We start from the raw sequence: 20,189 nt of genomic DNA, 5'->3' as shown, positions 1-20,189 counted from the left end.
TTCCAAACCCATAGGACCTGCAGTCATCAAAAAAACCCTCAAAGATATTTTTGATGTCATTACTACCTTTCTGGATGAAAATATCTTAATTTGTGTTCTGAAGATAAACAAAGGCCTTACAGGTTTGGAATGACATGACAATGCCTTTTAAAGATTAAGTAGTCATAATATATACTAGATGACCAAATAATGTGAATTTTAAATGAAAAAAAAAATTTGTTTAATTCCCTAAAATATATTGTGCACCCCTGTTGTGCATAATCATGCAATTTTCAAAGTTTAAAATGCAGTCTCTGCTGCATTGGCATTAAAAAAAAACCTAACATGTCATATTTGCAGCTTGCATGTTTTATTATGTTTTGAAAAATTGGTGAACCTGTTGTTTGTATGTCTAACAGGAGATCTGGGGATTGGGGGGGATTGATCTTGTAATCCAGAGGGCACTGCTGTACAGTGCATAAACAGTTGAAGTCAAAAGTTTACATACACCTTGCAGAATCTCCAAATTGTTTTTGCAAAATTTTACCAAAATAAGAGAGATCAAACAAAATCCATGAATAAGAGATTTCACACAAAAGATGTTTACATATTGATACATTTGATTCTTAATACTGTGTTGTTACCTTAATGATCCACAGCTGTGTTGTTCATGAGTCCCCTGTTCATCCTGAACAGTTTAACTGCCCGCTGTTCTTCAAAAAATCATTCAGGTCTTACAGATTCTTTGGTTTTTCAGTATTTTTCTGTATTGGAACCCTTTCCAAAAATGACTGTATACTTTTGTGATCCATCTCATATGCAGCTGTTACAGAAGGTTCAAATGCTCACTGATGCGCCAGAAGGAAACACAATGCATTAAAGGGTGGGGGTGAAAACTTTTGAAATTTGAAGATCAGGGTCAATTTTACTTACTTTGTCTTCTGGGAAACATGTTAGTATCTTCTGTAGCTTTTGAAGGGCAGTACTAAATAAGAAAAATATTATATTTAGGCAAAATAAGAAAAAATGTACACACCTTCAATCTGTTCAAAAGCTTACACCCCCATCTCTTAATGCATTGTGTTTCTTAACGGAGCATCAGTGAGCGTTTGAACTTTCTGTAATAGTTGCATACGAGTCCCTCAGTTGTTCTCAGTGTGAAAAGACGGATCTCAAAAACATACAATCATTGTTGGAAAGGATTGTGGGACCTGAAGGATTTTTCTGAAGAACAGCAGACAATTTAACTGTTCAGAACAAACAAGGGGATCAACTATTAAACTATTTTCTCTTGTGGACTATGTGTAAACATCTTTTATGTGAAATATCTTATTCAGGTCAGTACTAAATAAAAAAATAACATGCTTTTTGTATGATCCCTCTTATTTTGGGTAAAATCCTGCAAGGTGTATGTGTATGAACTTTTGACTTCAACTGATTTTATTTTTGTTTTTACCTGTGTGATCTAATCTCAATAACAGTATGCTCGGAAGGTGCCCAAATGTGATCAGTGCTCTGCAGGGTTTTTTCTGCATGTTGTGCAGCTCTGCCTTTCAGCTTACGCACCGAATGGCTCTCCTGAATCACTGCTTTGCGGGAGTTTGTGGGTTTTAAACTGAAATCGACATGCATTTAAAGACAAGGGGATGGTATTGTAAGATGGCAATTGTCTTACTTTCAGTGGATGAACGGGCGCTTTACATGTGCAGCGTCAAAGACGGCAGCTCCTCTTCCAGTGCAGTATTTAACACATTTGTTGTCTGTCTCCTTTCAGTGTCTGTTATAGATCCAGAAGTTCCTGTGGCCGCCACATCTGCTCTAGAGGAGATGGCTCTGTACAGTAACAAGCGCAAACTACGACAGGGCCGCCGCAGCCTGGAGGCTCCTGTGCCCACATAACCGTACACTCACACACTAATGCATCTGAACTGTGAAGATAAAACACACATAGTGATCATCTAATGCTAAGAGATGCCACAAAAGGCATAGAATGCTCTGAAATACACATTGTACACAGATATTAAACCACTCTTATTTCAGTGCCGACAACACAGGTTGGGAGGCGAGTCTCCCAAACGCACGCTAGTCTTGCCTTTTCACTTGAAAAGGGTTGCTCAGATTTTACTATGAGAGGTTGAGAGGGTGGCTGATTGATTGACCCATTTTACCCCGTTTTTCTGTCTGTCAGCATTTTAGAAGTTGCTTTAAGAGATGCTGTGGGTTAACACTTTCAAAACCTCCTCTAGAAAACAAGGAAATGCAGAAAAGGAGTTATTTAAACATAACCCTGTTCATGTTTTGGGAGATTCAGTTTGCAGACAACATACTGCTACCTTCACTGCCCCATGTTAAGCCAGACTTTCACTTTTGTTGCTTTAATTCACAATCAGAAAAGTTTTTATTCCTTTTAAATGTAATTTATTAATGTAATATACTGTTTTTAATCTATGGGATTCCAATACGATAGAGGAACAAATTGAGGCTTTTTGACATGTATAAGCTGATTACTTGTGCTTTTGTGACGAATTTAGATTTTTGGGTTTGGGATACATTTTCTTGCACGCAACATTTTAAAACTGATAATGAGGCCTTGGCGTAAAGCTTTATTTGCATTTTAGATCAATATCAGTTTCTTTTTTTTAAGGTGATGCAAATGAATGTAATATTTTTGAAAGGTTGCATCTGACCTTATTTAAAGATCTGTTATAAATCATGCCATATCATATGGACTGACCTACTGTATTGAGTAGCGTCATTCTAAACCTTTTAATTGATCTCTAGTCTTCCTTTACTGGACTAGGAGAGTAAAATGAAGTGGATAATGGTTTCACAAGATTTTTGGACACGAAAAAATGTTCTGGGCCATGCATATGTTGAATCATTCCCTTCGCTACACAGTGACCAGAGTGGAGAATTTCACTCTTTGGCAACCCATCATTCGCCAGACCTCACTTTACCTCTCCATAAACATATGGTACCATTTTGGGAGTGGGAGGAGGAAATCGAATTATCTGAGAACATTTGGTCTCCGTTAACATCTACAAATCTTGCTAATATCGTTTCTTTCTCTTATTCTGACAGGTGTGTGTGAAGGTAGTAGATGTTTTCTAATCTACATTTTAAACAGTTTTAAAGCCACTGAAAAGCTCATTGTGTGAATAATGTATAAAAAAGAAGCAAAAATCAGAGTTGAATCTGAGCCTTTCTGCCCCAAGACCAAATTAAAGTCTGAAGGGTAAAGATGAATCTACCAGGGTCTTGACTGACTGATCCCTGTGTTTGTATATTGGCTTATTGCAATTTTGCAATTTTACTGTCAATCCTGTGTGAGGACTAATATGATAGACTTTTATTATTCCTTCAAATAAACAGTTTTATTTCACTGTTCTCAAATCAGTTGTTCACCACCCTAGCTGCCATCAACACTGTGTCCCGACAAACCTGTCAAACATATGAACCTTTTTTTTTTTTTTTTTTTTTTTTAATTTACTAATCTTAGGTTTTGTGTTGCTCTCATCGACTGAAATTCAGTTTTGGTTAATAACAGTTTGGGATTGCTCATCGTTGTATTTTTTAAACTGTAGCTTGAGAAAAAAGAAGTTGGTTTTTGCAACCAATGGGATAATGGGATTCACTACATTTTTACTTTTTCAAAGCAAAAGAGTTTGAGCTCTCTTATTGTTTTCTTGTCTTGGTTTCTTGTTGGGGGGGATTTTGTTTTTGTTTTTTTGCTAAAGGGGAGGGTGGGACTAAAGGTCTGGGGATAGAGCTCATTCAGGACTGTAACTAGTGAATTTGTACAACCAAAGAAGTCTATTTTGTGGTTCAGGAATAATAAAGTTTACTTTTCATTTAACAACCTGATGTACTGAGGTTGTTTTTGCCTCTGATTAAAGCAAACTATGGTTTTCTCAAAGTGGAAAATATATTGTAAACTGACATTTAAAAACATTTCTAACAAGGACCTAATAATAACAATGTACAGTTAAAACTACAAAGTATGCAAGTTATTTCCAGAAACTGAAAAATAATCCAAACTATATTACAACTATATACGATTAACTATACGATTACAAGTTTAAGGACAGATTAGCACATGATACAGCACTAGCAGATTTCAGATAGCAGATGTTTTCATATGTCCTACTGATTTCACACTTTCATGGAAACCTGCTTCAGGAAGTGTCAGGTTCTCTGGAGAGTGAGACTCAGATGACTGAGAGGATAGGAGGCATTTTTGTTTTACTCCTGCTGTCCCTCACAGACTCTGGACTCTGAGACACCTGTCTGCTTCCCCTCTGTAAATGAAAGAGACCTTCATTATATTCTTAATCTACATTTAACACTGCATTCAGCATCTTTTGTGTGCTTACCCTCTTTAGAGTCCTGTTATAGGCATTGTAAAATGACACAGCACTGTCTGCATGCAACTTGGGATGGAGACTGTCACTTTGCTCTCCATCATCCTCCATCTGTCCAGTAAAATAATAATTCATTCACTACATCATTTACCACAAACATGTAAAACTTATCCTACAATGTTCTAAATGGGACAGTGCAGACAAAGATCTCCACTACAATTTTTTTTTTAAAGAAAGCAAGAATTATTAGGAAGCATTCACTGACAGTTTTTAGGAAATATAATATTTTTAATGTAACCATTTAAAAAAGGAGTTTAAAAGTAATATAAAAATGAATTTTCAGCAGTCATTACTTGAAGGAAAATTCTGTCATTAATTACTAACCCTCATGTCATTCCAAGTCTAGCAATATTTAGCTCAGCCTTATTTGTAGCAGAATAGACATACATATGTCATGTTACTCTCGTGAATGCGCTGCATGTACTGACATGGAAGAGAAGAATTTATTGAATAAAGTTATTATTTTTTTCTTTGTGCACAAAAAAATATTTTTGTAGCTACATAACATTAAGGTTGAATGGCTGAAGTCAGATGGAACTTTATAACAATGTCCTTACTAACTTTCTGGGCCTTGAACATGTCAGTTGTGTTGCTGTCTATGGAGGGTCAGAAAGCTTTCGGATTTCATCAAAAAAATATCTTAATTTGTGTTCCAAAGATGAACAAAGGTCTTAGGGGTTTAGAGCGACATGAGGGTTGAGTTATCTATCCCTTTAAGATATCAGTGTCACAGGATCTTTCAGAATTTAGAAACACGTTTCCTGTCAAACATGAACATGTAGGGATGTTACTGACCAGAGTTAAAGCTTTGTCCACAGGTATGTGACCTGGCTGAACTGGTCCTGTGTCTAAGACTGACAACACTTCATCTGGCAAAAGGAAAGACTCGTTGTACCAGCTCTCAAACTCTGGCAAACACAAAACAAAAGCACATTAATTGCAGTGCTGAAAGATGAGTTTATGTACAATAGTGAGGTGCAGTAACTATGAATATATTTGTGTAGATCAGGTAAGTAAATTTGTTTTTGTTATGTGTGATGACACAGTGATGACCATTTCTGCATGTATTACAATTGTAGTTTTCTGAATTGTTTGAGTTATTTAATTTCTCTTCAAAAACAGAAGCCTGAGAACGTGGAGAGATAACAATACAGTTGAAGTCAAAAGATAGATCCATACACCTAGCAGAATCTGCAATGTTAATTATTTTACCACACAATAATAGGGATCTTTTTTAGAGGGTTTTTTTATTTAGTAATGACCTGAATGAGATATTTAACGTAAAAAATGTTTACATATAGTCCAGTCAAGAGAAAACAATAGTTGAATTTATATATAGCCCTGTTCAGGGGCGCCGCTCGCAATTTTGGGCCCTATGACAAAATATGAGGTTGGGCCCCCCCAACACACCAAAGCAGATCTTTGGGGGCCCCTAAAAGGCGTGGGCCCTTAGAATTGTCCTAACTTCCCCCCCCCCCCCCCCTTAGCGGCGCCCCGGCCCTGTTCAAAAGTTTACATATGATACAATTATGCTGCGTTCCAAGCAGGTTTTTGATCACAACTCATGACTTTGTAGCATTCCAGGCAAGTCACACCAAACTGCCTGGGTGCATTTATTATTATTTTATTATTAATAATTTGATTGCAACGTTATATTGTCCTAAGCTCTAGTTTTCCACTATGTACTACTTGCATAAACACTGCACCCGTAAGGGCTGACATTGTTGTTTCGTGTGCTATGTTACATCAGAGCTCGGAACTGGGAGTACATAGGAGTTCACGGTGGGAAGTCACCAGTTTGACTGCCGCTCCAGTGCACTTTCAAGGGTGTAGAAGGTTGGAAAAACACGGGTTGCCTCGAACGCGGCATTATACTACGGGGCCGTTGAATCCTTGAATCTGATTGGCTGACGAATGTTCTAATGGTGTGCATTATTTTCTGTGAAACGCACCGCGAATGTAGTTCCAGGCAGAACTTGACCACATTACATGGCCCGCCGTTAATTATTCCTAACTTGATTCTTAATACTTTGTTACCTGAATGATCCACAGCTGTTTTTTTTTTTTTGTTTGTTTTTTTTTTGCTATTGTTGTTCATGAGTCCCTTTGTTTGTCCTAGACTTGATTTTAATTATTTTAAGATCCATCTTTTCACACTGAGGACAACTGAGGGATTGATCTGCAACTATTACAGAAGGTTCAAATGCTCACTGATGCTCCAGAAAAAAACACTATGCATTAAGAGCTGGGAGTGAAAACTTTTTGACCTTGACGATAAATTTAAAGGACCACTGAAGTGCCTTGAACTAAGCAGAATTATTCTATGTGGTGACGTAATTTTAACTGAAATTATATCTGCTCGGGCCAGAGCCATTGAGCTTGGTAAAGCCGAGCTTAATGACAGCCACAGTCGATTAAATTAACCTATAGATTCAACATGAAACTCTTACTAAAACAAAATAGTGATCATAATCATTCTGATGCTGTGTAGTTGAATACATGCACTCGCGCATATGATCTGCTCCGTGCTATCGCTTCTCTGGATCGGAGCTCAAATCCGGAATAGATTGTGCACTCTGCCACGGTTCACGTGACACAGCGTGAAACCAGACCTCATTTGCCCCAATGGAAAGCACATTTACATTCTCATTCTCTTTCGCCTACATTGTGCACTACATGCCATTCATCATACAGAAAACACTAATACTGTGAACAGCGTCTATTTATAGTGTAGGGGGCGGGACACTTCGGACTCTAGAGAGGATTTGATTGGACAGAACGTTTGATGAGAAGCTGAAGTGCACGGTGATATTATCAAAAACGTTGATTCATATTGGCGGAAGTGACAAGACTGTAAGTTTTAAATACCCATATCTTGTAAACGCAAATCTAGTCGTTTTGAAGCACACTAGCTTATAGATAACATTAAGGCTTATATATACTAAAAGTAAAAAAAAAAAAAAAATTATTTCATGGGGACTTTAAATTATTTTGTCTTCTGGGAAACATATAAACATATAAAGAAAATATCTATTAAATAGAAAACATAAACATAAGAAACATAAATATTCCGTAGCTTCTGAAGGGCTGTGCTAATATATATATATATATATTTAGGCAAAATAAGAAAAATGTAGGCCTGCATGTCTTCATTCTGTTCAAAAGTTTTCACCCCTGGCTCTTAAATTTGTGGGACCTGAAGTTTTTTTTTTGTTTGTTTTTTTTGGAAGAACAGCAGGCAGTTTAACTGTTCAGGACAAACAATGGACTCATGAACAAATTTTTACTAAAGTTTATGTAAACTTTTGAATGGGGTCATTTTAATAAATTCAACTATTATTTTCTCTTGTGGACTATTATAATATGTAAATGTATTTTATGTGAATTATCTTATTTAGGTCAGTTCTAAATAAAAAAATGCAAACATGCATTTTGTATGATCCCTCTTATTTTAGTAAAATAATTAACATTTTGCAGATTCTGCAAGGTATATGTAAACTTTTTTCCTTGACTGTATTTTGTGGAGAACAACAGAAACTCACCTGTTAGCAGCCGTGTGCGGCACTGATTCACCAGGTGCCGACAGTAGCTGACTTCTGTCTTTGTGCTTCTGAGGTCCTCATAGGCTTGTCTGTAATGGTTCTTCAGCTCTTTCAGCTGCATCACTAGAGACAGCTCAGCCTCCTCCATCACAGGCTCCCCCTCCGCACTCACAAACTGACCTGTGAAACCAACAGCCTTCCATAAGATTACTACATCTCATTCAGAAAGAAACTTGCATTCCTACACTTCCCTACTGTATGCAAATCAATATAGATTAACACAGGTCATGTAATGCTCACCTTGGCTTTGTTTTCGCTCTCTGAATTGTCGCAGTTCATATGTAATGTAGTCAAGATCCCGTTTAGTGGAATTGATGACATCTGTGAGAGTGCGTATTTGGACCATGCGCTCTGACAGCAGAGTCTTGTTCTCCTTTAGTATCCGGTTGATCTCACTTCCTCGTGCTGCCTTGAAATCCTCAAATGCCTCAGCTTTGGGTGGAGGAGAACTGAGAAATTCATGAAATTTGACTTGCATTTAGTTTCATAGTCCACAGTTATTAGTAGCTGCAGTGCTTGGTAGTGGTCAGCAGAGGTCTCCTCAAGCTCACCAGCGCTGCTAGTGTAAGGAAGCACTTACTCAAGTCTGTGTGGTTCTTCTGGAGCTTGTTGTTGGGGTTCATGTGTGGTCATGTCAGATTGACTCATGTTTAGAGGCTGTTCAGCTTGCACAGTTGCATTTTCCACTGGCTGTTGACTCACGGCTCCTTCCTTTCTGCTCAAAATAAGATCCAAAGTACCATAATTCACAACCTGGTGGTTCATTTTCAAATTTTGGTTAGTCTTTCTTGACTGCAAATGCTCCTGGTTTGTGGTTATATACATAGATGGAGACAAGAATTGTTTGATGACCTTAATGTACTATTATGACCTTTTGCTAAGTGAACATTACTTTTAGAATGACGATTTTCTTTTCTTTTCTTTTTTTTCTTTCAAATTAAGTACAATAATGTACGTTCCCAGAAAATTTCCACAGAATTGAGTGGGTAGATTGCAATTGCGTCTAGATCACACAGCTTTCATCATGTTTATTGACACAAAACACTGCTAACTAAAGACTAGAATAAACAACACAACTTTTGCCCAGATTTTTGCTCCTATTTGCAGTCTGGAAGAGTCAACACTCGTTGTTGGAAGTCAGAGCTTGTCTGCAGATTTTGCCTAGTTAAACTTGACAGATTTTTACAGATTAAGAGCCGAGGGGTAAAAACCTTTTGAATTTGAATAATATGGTAAATTTAACTTTGTCTTCTGGGAAACATGTAAGTATCTTCTGACGGGCAGTACTAAATGAAAAAATATATATTTATGCAAAAAAGAAAAATTCTTCATTCTGTTCAAAAGTTTTCACCAACAGCTCGTAATGCATTGTTTCCTTCTGAAGCATCAGTGAGTGTTTGAACCTTCTGTAATAGTTGCATATGAGTCCCTCACTTGTCCTCAGTGTGAAAATACACAAAAATGCCAAAAAGCCAAAGAATTTGTGGGACCTGAAGAATTTTTCTGAAGAACAGCAGGCAGTTTAACTGTTCATGACAAACAAGGGACTCATGAACAACTATCACAAAACAGAGAATACAGCTTTGGATCCTTCAGGTAATAACACAGTATTAAGAATCAAGTGTATGTAAACTTTTGAACAGGGTCATTTTTATAAATTTAACTTATTTTCTATTGTGCACTACGTAAACATCTTTTATGTGAAACATCTTATTCAGATCAATACTAAATAAAAAATAACATGCAATTTGTATGACCCCTCTTATTTTGGTAATTAACATTTTGCAGATTCTGCAAGGTATGTGTAAACTTTTGACCTCAACTGTATATGAATACTTATGTTTGAATTTTTACATCCTGTCTCAAACATTAGGGAAAGAGATTGTCACCTGCTGCTCTGTTTGTCTTTTTTTGCTTTACTTGGTTTAGGTGACACTATTCGTTGATGTCTCAGTGAAGAGTTTGCTAAACCTAGGCCGTATCCACAACTCTCCACCTCTCCAACAGCACGTACAGACCCTGCCACCTGTAGCACAGTTAGAGATATCAGTTTCTACATTTTAACTTGTCACTAAAGCATTGTTGTCCACCAAATATCTGTATATGGCTAACCTCTGCAACAGTACATGGCGTTGTATTAATGGCTTTCTCTACACAAGTGTTTCGCGGACCAAGCTGCTCTCGCAATTTCTTTTGCTGCTCCCTATTTAATACACATTCAAACATAACTGTATTGACATTTCAAATATGTTACATTGTTGATGAAGAGGTAACTGTACTTACAACACCACTTTTTTGAACTGGGCAAACACCTCTTGAATTTGTGTAATGCTCACAATCTGAAATATTCAATCATTTATTCAGTTCTAATAACATAAGACTGATAAATAAAAAAGCTGAACTTGAATATTTGAAGCATTGAGGTATAAACTACAGTGTTTACCGGGATCTCATCCAGTAATCCAGACAGGTATCTCTGCACCTGATTCCTCACTTCCTCCACCTGTGTCTCTGATAGGATATCATTTGAAACTCCAACACGATTAGTCTACAAGTAAGGAAGACATTAAAATAGAAGCCAAAGTGTCATAGCATGGTAAACTAGCAGAACTTCGTAGTCGTTTGTTGATTGGATTATTGTGTTGTGTGAAAACCAGCAGCTTTAAGGCACAGCATGTGTTTATGTGTGTACTCACCAGTGTGTTATACATTGACAGCTCCTCCTTAAGAAATAGGATTTCTTTCTCTAGTCTTTGCACCTGAAGCTTGATAAACAGTCAATTTAATTTACACATTAGTTGAGTGAGCACATGAATCTTTCTAAGACATTATTATTAGATGATCAGACTATTAGCTTTGTAAAATATATAGTTTTACAAAGTACAGAATCTGTTAAATGTTAGTTATTTTACCAAAATAAGAGGGATCATACAAAATGTATGTTGTTTATTTAGTACTGACCTGAACGTTTACATGTAGTCAACAAGAGAAAATAAATTCAAGTTTACATACACTTGATTCTAATACTGTGTTGTTACCTGAATGATCCACAGCTGTTTTTTTTTTTTGTTTGTTTGTTTGTTTTGTTTTTTTGTTTAGTGATAGTTGTTGTTTGTTCTGAATAGTTAAACTGCCTGCTGTTCTTCAGAAAAAACCCTTAAAGGGATAGTTCGAGCATTTAAGACATGAAGTTGTATGCAATCCTTATCAGCACTATAGTGTATACACACTGACCCACACTGCGTTCACCTCCCTGGTCAGAGTTCTGGCCGCTGGAAGTTTTTCAAGAAAGTAGTCACAGTTAGTTTCCGGGGCCTCAAAACTGTGCGTTTTTACGTGAAAAAAATATATGTGTTTCAAAGCTTGATTAATTTACATCACAAAAAAACACTCCTGACAAAAATCATACCTCAGTTTTAATCGGCACTATATTCTTTCCGTTTCCATCAATCCGCGCTGCTGTCAGTTCGCACGTTCCGATCAGCTGTTGATAGCGCGACTCACTGACAACATGTCTGACTACGAAACTTCTGATGATGAAACCAATTTTAGCACAATGTCAGACGGAACAGACGATATATATATATATTTTTATATTAGACCTCGTTTCACGTGATTTCCACAGGAGTCTAAACATCAGATTGTTTACTGTACAGTTTAGACATGGGATCTCCAGTCCTCGTGAGCTACTGTCTTGCTGGTTTTAGTTTTTCTCTGATGCAACACACCTGACTCAAATCAACGGGTAATTAGCAGGCTTGTACAGAATGTCTCATTTGAGAAAGGTGTCCTGTCATAGGAAAACATCGAGCTGCAGGAATGTAGCTCACGATGACCGGTGTTGTGCCCATTTTCGACCCCTACCAAATTATTACCCCCTCTCGTTGAAATCGCTACCTGATTGCCTAATCCCAACCCCACCCCTAATCCTAACCCCTCCCCCACACCTAACCCTAAACCTACCAATACTAGGGGGGTAGTAATCTGGCGGGGGTCAGAATTTGGCATAACACCGGAGTTGGAGATACCTGGTTTAGACCTACCTGTATGTGACTTCAAGCACACTTATAAACACGATGATACCGACACACGTTCCGCATAGTTACAGACAATAACAAATATAGCAAAGCATCATATTTTGTTGTGTTATATAGATTCAATTAAATTCATTAGTTATGACATTTGCCGATTTTCTCACCACATAGACAGTCGATTATTGTCGATGCTATCACTGCCCCGGTTAGAATATTCTCAGTGTAAAGTTAGCCTAAAAACCGACGTTAGCTTCAAAATAAACCTGTCGTATGTGACATAAAGTTAGTAAATAGAGCTTACCCGTGGTACTGGTACAGCAGAACTCTTTAAAATCCGTTTTTTGATTTTTCCTCCTTGGTTGGGGATGTAATCGTCTTCGCTGAAGTGAGCACTGCACACACGAAAATCCTTGATACTGGATATTTTAGCTCCCGCAGAGTAGCCGATGGCAACCAGCCAAAGCTGTCTCATAACTATATCAGAAACAGGAAAACGATGTAATCTGAACGGCGATCCCTGCACATTCTTGTGGTCACAACCTGGGAATTTACAAGTTCGCGCCATTGTTCATTTTCTACTTTTTACATCGTTGTCATTCGAGTGTGTAATGGAACAGCTGATCGGAACGTGCGAACTGACAGCAGCGCGGATTGATGGAAACGGAAAGAAAATAGTGCCGATTAAAACTGAGGTATGATTTTTGTCAGGAGTGTTTTTTGTGATGTAAATTAATCAAGCTTTGAAACACATATATTTTTTTCACGTAAAAACGCACAGTTTTGAGGCCCCGGAAACTAACCGTGACTACTTTCTTGAAAAACTTCCAGCGGCCAGAACTCTGACCAGGGAGGTGAACAGGGGCGGCTGGCCCATGGTGGGCGATAGTGCATCGCCCTCCTTGAGCCACACGAAAAAAGAGAGGTGAAAAAGAGTCTTATTTTGCTGGTCCTAGTCTGCATATTACGGTACAATCAACAGCCTGAATGTCACTTTCCAACCTAAAACCCCGCCCCCTTGGGGCGATCTCAGTCAGATTGAAAATCGCCCCAGCCGGTCTCATAGAGTTATATTGTGAGATTTTTTTTTTTTCACATTTTGATCCCTACAATGCATTTCAATAGGCATCGGGAGGGCTTGCCCCAACGTGATTTCGTAATACGCACTGATGCGTGCTCGAAGATGTACAGCACGCACGCGTAGCGAGACGTCTGAATGCATTGGCCATGCTTTCAATGGAGAGGGAACTTGTCAGGAATATGCCTGATTTTAATGAGAGGGTAATTGATCACTTTGTCTGCTTAAAAGAGAGGCGAGCAAAATTTCAATACAAGTGATGTGTGTTATTAAATAGTGCATTGTTTATGTTATCACGGTCGTAGCCAGCTATGAGGTCACCGAGGTCCGGACCTCGGTCATTTTTTATATTAAAAAAAAATGTCAAGCTCTTTGAATGATTATTTAGCCGTTTAAACCTCCTAATATCACATAATTGTATGCAATTCATGTTGCTGCGAGAAGCTAGCGCAGTGAACGGGGCTTGAGAATGCCTTGAGTGAGAGCGCGGGTGCAGCAGCCTCCATTTGTTGCCAGATCCACCTAATATACATGTTTTTTGACTCGTTTGTCCAATTTAGTGTGACACTTTGGGACGTTTATAAAGTGGAAAGTTGAACTTTAGTTTTATGCCAGTGTCATTATTCTAACGTTATTTTTATAACTTGTTATAAAATAAAAATTCCCTCAGCTAAAAAAAAAAAAAAACGAACTTTCCATGTAAAACATTATACTGAATAAAAAATCTTTCACAATCATGTCTGTCTATTTTGAAGTTTAGGCTATACGTAGTGCATTTGTGGGTGTTATTATAGCACAATTCTTAACACCACTTCGGACCTCACTAATTTTCAAACCCTGTTTACTGTTGTATTCTTCAGATGTTGAATTGTAAATAGTTGTATTGATTGCATATTGGCAGGCAAATTTATACTGAATATGTTCTGAAAAGATTTGATTAATTCCAGTTTTAATATGAGAAATAAAAAGTCTTTAATTGTACAGCAGTATTGTGTTTTTTTTTGCTTTTTTTTTTTACTCTTAGAGGGCAAACTAGTTGATGACAATGTGTCTCTTGATGGCCATGGTGGAAGTGTTTCAGTGTATTTGAGACCATTGCGAAAAATGTAATACAGCTATTCAAAATACTGTACAGTTTGTACAATTCATGCCTGATGTTGCCATCTAGGAACAGGGAAACCAAATCAAACAATGTAATGTAATGCTGTAAAGTTGGCTATCTGAATTTTATCATAATTTTACCCATTAAAGTGGTTATCTTTACCATCATCGGAACAGTTGCCCCCCCAGAGATATTTGTCAGGAGCCGCCACTGGAGGTGAACTCAGTGTGGGTCAGTGTGTATACACTATAGTGCTGATAAGGATTGAATACAACTTCATGTCTTAAATGCTCGAACTATCCCTTTAAGGTCACAAATTCTTTCGTTTTTCGGCATATATGTGTATTTGAAGAGCCAGGGGTGTAAACTTTTGAACAGAATGAAGATGTGTAGAAAAATATATATACATATTTTGCCTAAATATCTTTTTTTTTTTCATTTAGTACTGCCCTTCAGAAACTACAGAAGATACTTACAGAAGACAAAGCTACTTTCCCAGAAGACAAAATAAGTTCTTAAATTTAATTTACCCCTGGCTGTTAATGCATGGTTTTTCATACTGAAGCATCAGTGAGTGTTTGAACCTTCTGTAATAGTTGCAAATCAGTCATTGTTGGAAAGGGTTCAGGTAACATCACAAGAACCAAGTGTATGGAAACTTTTGAATACGGTCATTTTTATAAATTCAACTATTTTCTCTTGTGGACTATATGTAAATGTCTTTTACGTGAAATATCTTATTCAGGTCAGTACTAAATAAAAACTAACATGCATTTTGCATGATCCCTTTTATTTTGGTCAAATAATTAACATTTAGCTGATTCTGCAAGGTGACTGTAAACCTTTGACTTCAACTGTACATAAAATCTTACCACTGGGTCAACATGTTCATTGATTGATGGCTTTGTCTGCACACATTTCATTCTGGTAGCAAAACGAAGAGTTGAAAGCTGCCAAGATAATCATGAGTTTTTTTAGACTTAACTAATGTCTCAATGGATATTTTTTTTTTTTTAAAGCATCTCACCGTCTCCTCAATTTGTGCCGCTTCACCATATATGTTTGCCACAAGCACTGTGTTACAGTTTCCTCCTGTGAGAGAGAAATCATTAGATCTCAAGATTATATTAATTTTGTAAACAGAAATGAAGATTTTTCTAGTGTTCAAAATGAATATTTACATGTTGATGTTCTGTGGCTGAATGCTAGCTGCTCCTATAGTTCAACTTATAGTGGGTAAAGTTAATAACTGCAAAACCACACTAACCCAGTGAGTCTTTGAGTGCATGGGTAAGTTTGCTCTGTCTGAAGGGAACATGTTCTCTACGTCTGTCAGCTAGAGCCAAGATGACCTGCTCCAGGAAAGACAGGGACTTGTTGATATACATGGCCTCCGTTTGGACTTGACCCTCTGACTAAAGTAAAAAAACAAAAAAGTAAAGAGTGAAAAGCATAAAATGTAAACAGGAGCTAGCCAAGAATTTCAGACTAGTGCAAAAGGTGCTAATATTTGATAAACTACACATTCAGTGTCTGGCTGAACTGTAAGGCTCTTATGGTTATGATAAGAGGAAAAATGAACTGACCCCAGTTTTGCTAAGTCTTTCAGATCCTGCCAGGTCCACCAAGTTCAGTTTAGAGGTGATGTATTTTGCATCTGACATTGTGCGAGAGCGAGACTATGCCACACAAAAAAACACAAATTTGATGTCATGCCAAAGTATACCCATTTATGTAAAAAGGCCAGATTACTCAAGTTCAAGAATCTAATGAGGCATGTGTTGTGGATTTACCTCAATGTGGATAGTTAAAATGCAGTGAGATCTGGAGGAATGTTTATTAAGAGCATGTTCTCCAATGATTCTGTTCATCTCCCCCTGTTAGTGAAGTGGGAACAATGTTATTCATCACAGATAAGCTGATTTTGTAACAAAAATATAAAAATCCAGTTCTGAATGCACTTTAGCATTTAACCATGTGGGCAAAGCATTCATGTTTTTGTCATAATGAAACCTTTAATGAAGCTTCTGTTTTTTCTGATGGTGGTTATTTTGTATTGTTTCTCATTAGCCAATTTGTCAACAGAAGTGATGAGAGATAAGAATAAACCTTTGCCCCTGACATTGCAAACAAAACCTGATAAGCATTTGGTTTACTGGAAATAGTCCATGTTTGCTGGGATAAATATGCATTCATCTTTTTTTCAAATACCTCATGACTTTATGACTTGACCTCTTACCTCAAAAAGCAGATTGAGAGCCTCCTCTTCATTGTGAACCAGATGTAAAGACAAGCCTTTAACTGAGACTCCACCCCCTGTTTCTTCTACCACCGTTAAGACTCCACTATTCGAACATTTTCCTTTCTTTAAGCTGGAGAGCAAGTCTACCATAGTCTCATTATAGATTTCCAGGAAGGAAAGATGAACAGTGAAGGTATGATCTGCACGTTGCTCCACCTCCTGGAAAACCTGAGGAGATGAGAAATGGTTTGTTAGCCATAAGAGTAGCAACACTGACTATGTGCTTCTTTATCATAGGTCTGGATCACCTCCTGCAGGGCTCGAGGAATGATGCCTCTCTGTTTGTAAGTCTCTGCAGCACCTGTCATAGTGTATGTTTTTCCTGCTCCAGTTTGCCCAAAGCACATTATTGTACCTAAACACACATTTTATAAACATTTCATTTCAACGTTTGTGATTTCAGATATGCTACATACATGCATTTGAATGACCAACCATTGTAGCCCCCAAATGCTCCCAGCACTACACTCCGGGCAACACGATCATAGGTGTCCTCTTGTGATACATTATGCAGCACCCCATTCAGCTGAAATACCCATGAGCTCAGCTGATTATTCCTCTTTCCTCTCTTGGAGTCTTTCCTTGATCTCACTTTCAAAGTCTTAGAGAAAAAAAAGAAGGACAGATGTAATTAGCATTAATCAATCTGTTTATGCGGGTGTTTCCTGTGGGTTTGGCTTTGTTGGTGATCCCAAGACTATAAGTAATAATTTCTAGACTTAATTTTATGCAGGAGGTTGTAATAATAATAACTGTTTTAAATGGACAGGATTTTCCTTTCCAAAGTTAGAGGGAGATTGTTTTTTGATTTCTCCAAAGAGAAAGTGTCTCAAATTCTTTATCTTCAACCGAAAGCTAAAGAGGTTACATTTTGAATAATTAATGACATTTATTCTCAGACACAGATTTAAATTAGATTGTAATGAGTGTACCTTTTGTCACTGAACCATTTATTTTATTCATGCACATTTTCAAATAATTTTTTTTCACTCATTTTAAAATACTTTGAAATACTGCAAAACTATAAAATATGTTTGTTTTTTTCTCTTCTCTGAATTTTGGTAATATTGTGGCCAATTTTTTTAAAATGTGGATTTTATCAAATTTAATGTAGATTTGGCCAAAAAAAAAAAAAAAATCTTTAATACTTATGCAAAGGATACATAAATAAATAAAACAATCCCTGACAATTCTGTAATTAATTACTCACCCTATGTCATTCCAAACCCGTAAAACCTTTGTTCATCTTCGGAACACAAATTAAGATATTTTTTTGGGGCTTTCTGACCCTGCAGAGACCATGGTCAAGGCACAGAAAAAGTAGTAGGAACCTCATTAAAATAGTCCATTTGACAGTTCGTTCAACTATAATATTATGAAGCTATGAGAATAATTTTTGTGTGCAAAGAAAAAAAAATCAACAATTTATTTTCTTCCAGGACAGTCCATTATTGAGATTACCATATTTAGTTTTGACTGAATTTTCCATAATTTTCATTTTTGGGTGAACTATTCCCTTAAGATGAGTGATCTTTTGAAGGTGTATTTTGATTAATACACCTTTTGCAATATTCTTTAGTCGTCTTTGCTTTTTTATTTTATTTATTTTGTAGTACTTATGTTGAATTGTTGGAATTAGTTTGTGTTTATTGAGTTATGTTGTGTGTTTCATTCAAGAAATCTAATTTAAAAAAAAAACAGGCTGCAAGAAACAACACAACACTAACTTTACAGATTGGTACATACAATAAAGAACATTTAAACATGATAAAATTAACACATGGCATAGGTTACCTGCTGGTCAGGTAGGCATTCAATAATCTCATGAGCAAAATTGGCTGTAGGTCGGATGCGAATGTACACCTTTACTGGAGACGCCTGCGAGCTCATGATTCCTGCAATAAAGGTTATCTCTCTCATACACAGCGCCACAAATTAGTCTGTATAAATTATTATATGACATAGGAGTTGTACCAAGAGTGGTTTAATGGTGTCTCAGAGACTCACCTGCGTAGCTCGTGCGCTAGCACAACATACAAGCCTAGCTGTTGTTGGATACAGTTGGTGTTGATGGCGTTGTCATGGCAACGAGTTGAGCAGACAGTAGTCATCAGGGTAGCGTCATATTTCTGAAGGGATGAAAAACGAGGCTGTACTGTAAACAGAACAATTGTTCAGCGGATCAAACGTCTTTCCGAAGAAAAAAAAAACTTTAAGTAGACAAAAGCTCCATAAAACACCCTTGAAAGTTGTGTGTTGTTAAAATATGTGATATGTGACCTTTATACAGCGTGTGCCTTTCTAAGACTGTAAGTCAATCCGTCACAGCCATTTATCATTCAAAATGCTTTAAAAATGCAATATGCCTGAGTTTAGTTTTATATATATATATATATATATATAATTTTCTTTCAAATACTTTTACATGTTAAGCCTATGGTCAAACTTCTAGTTTAAACTGTTTGCACTATAACCAGTGTATTCATAATAAGATAATACAATAAAATAGCAAATAACAGATAAAATAGATCAATTTGCAATATCAAGCAGCGAAAGGTGCTGTTTTTTACAGCTAAAAATAGCTAGATGCTGATGAGACCGGAAAGCAAGACCCATAAAATTTACAAATGGCTCTTATGAAAGCAATAAGGTGGGTAAGTCATGTATGTTAATCTAAAATGTTCCAGGATTATCTACAACATTGATGGATAAGATAGTAGCACATGAAATTGTGTTTTAGGGGTTCATTTTTGTATTGACCTTTTGAGAGTCTTGGTTAACTTACCAAAAAAAGCTACTGATCCAACAGTTGAATGACCATCAGTTTGTCCATGGCTCCTCCCTGTTGAAAGCAACCAGCTCTGACACACAAAAAAAACCTCTTCTAAACCTCTCTGACATCTCAGCTACAAAACCTCCAGCAGATACAGTGACAGAGAATGGAAACAAAAGTGTTCATCTGGGTTTTGTGTGCCTGTTTGGTAACACTCCTAGTGCATAAGGTATGTAACAATATTTCTCCTATAGCATTAATTGTACACTTCTGACAACTTCAGTTTTGCAGTTAATCAAAAACAGTTATCAAGATAATGTATTTATGTATTTTGAATTATCGATGAATGACTGATGATTAAAAAAAATAAAGTCACTGATCAGTAATATATAAGTCCACTGTATCATTCAGAATTAGCTGTATATCTCAGCTAACGTTTATAGTGGTTATAGTATCAGAAGCTATCAGAATTTTATTATTATTATTTTTTATATTTGATTGTTCACTCATTATTAATGTTGTTTTGAATAAAACTACCTGATCTTTACAGACATCAGTCAATGGCAAGGTAGGTGTAAATGCATCATCTACACAGGTAATTAACTGCCTTGAAGAGTCTAAACTTGAACAAAAACATTTTTTTGTTCAAGAAAAAGTATTCATTAATGCAATGTGAAACGACAAGTGTGGACATTTCCAAAAATACTTTTGCATTAATTTATGATGGAGACTATCGGTATTAGTGTTGTTTTTAATAAAACTACCTGATCTTTACACAGACACCAGCCAAGGCCGATGAAGTTGTAAATCCATTCACATTTCTGTTATATAAACCCTCACAGGTAATTAGCAACCTCCAAGAGACTTCAACAAACAGCATCAAACGAGCAAACATCAACAC

At 36.8% G+C, this 20,189-nt stretch overlaps 2 protein-coding genes across 16 annotated transcripts in view; one reads left to right on the top strand and one right to left on the bottom strand.

Moving 5' to 3' along the window:
• The window catches only part of scrib (scribble planar cell polarity protein), a 103,499-nt gene extending 101,608 nt beyond the window's left edge, over nt 1-1,891 (top strand). For 13 of the 15 annotated variants that reach the window (XM_073835886.1, XM_073835873.1, XM_073835876.1 and 10 more), the window contains one exon: nt 1,754-1,887. In XM_073835886.1, the coding sequence (XP_073691987.1) occupies nt 1,754-1,878 (125 nt within the window). In that variant the 3' untranslated portion in view covers nt 1,879-1,887. Of the gene's footprint in view, nt 1-1,753 lie in introns of all 15 variants that reach the window. The other 2 variants (XM_073835883.1, XM_073835879.1) reach the window with 1 other exon arrangement.
• Nucleotides 1,892-4,143: 2,252 nt separating this feature from the next.
• On the bottom strand, nt 4,144-18,478 carry LOC141331039 (kinesin-like protein KIF9). The gene is made up of 21 exons (XM_073835888.1): nt 18,445-18,478; nt 18,310-18,410; nt 16,951-17,116; nt 16,764-16,870; nt 16,453-16,683; nt 16,007-16,090; nt 15,800-15,892; nt 15,481-15,628; nt 15,241-15,305; nt 15,086-15,163; nt 10,699-10,767; nt 10,446-10,550; nt 10,286-10,341; nt 10,115-10,205; nt 9,892-10,028; nt 8,583-8,717; nt 8,243-8,451; nt 7,943-8,122; nt 5,196-5,308; nt 4,353-4,451; nt 4,144-4,277 (listed from the first exon to the last, which is right to left on the bottom strand). Exons 1-21 carry the CDS (start codon nt 18,476-18,478, stop codon nt 4,188-4,190), a joined length of 2,391 nt encoding a protein of 796 aa, XP_073691989.1. The 3' UTR covers nt 4,144-4,187.
• Nucleotides 18,479-20,189: the final 1,711 nt, after the last annotated feature.

This window comes from Garra rufa, chromosome 3 (genome assembly GCF_049309525.1).
Source record: "Garra rufa chromosome 3, GarRuf1.0, whole genome shotgun sequence".
In the NCBI taxonomy this organism is placed as follows: Eukaryota; Metazoa; Chordata; class Actinopteri; order Cypriniformes; family Cyprinidae; genus Garra; species Garra rufa.
The sequence above is the reverse complement of the archived record's forward strand: the minus strand, read 5'-3'. Positions and strand labels throughout refer to the sequence as shown.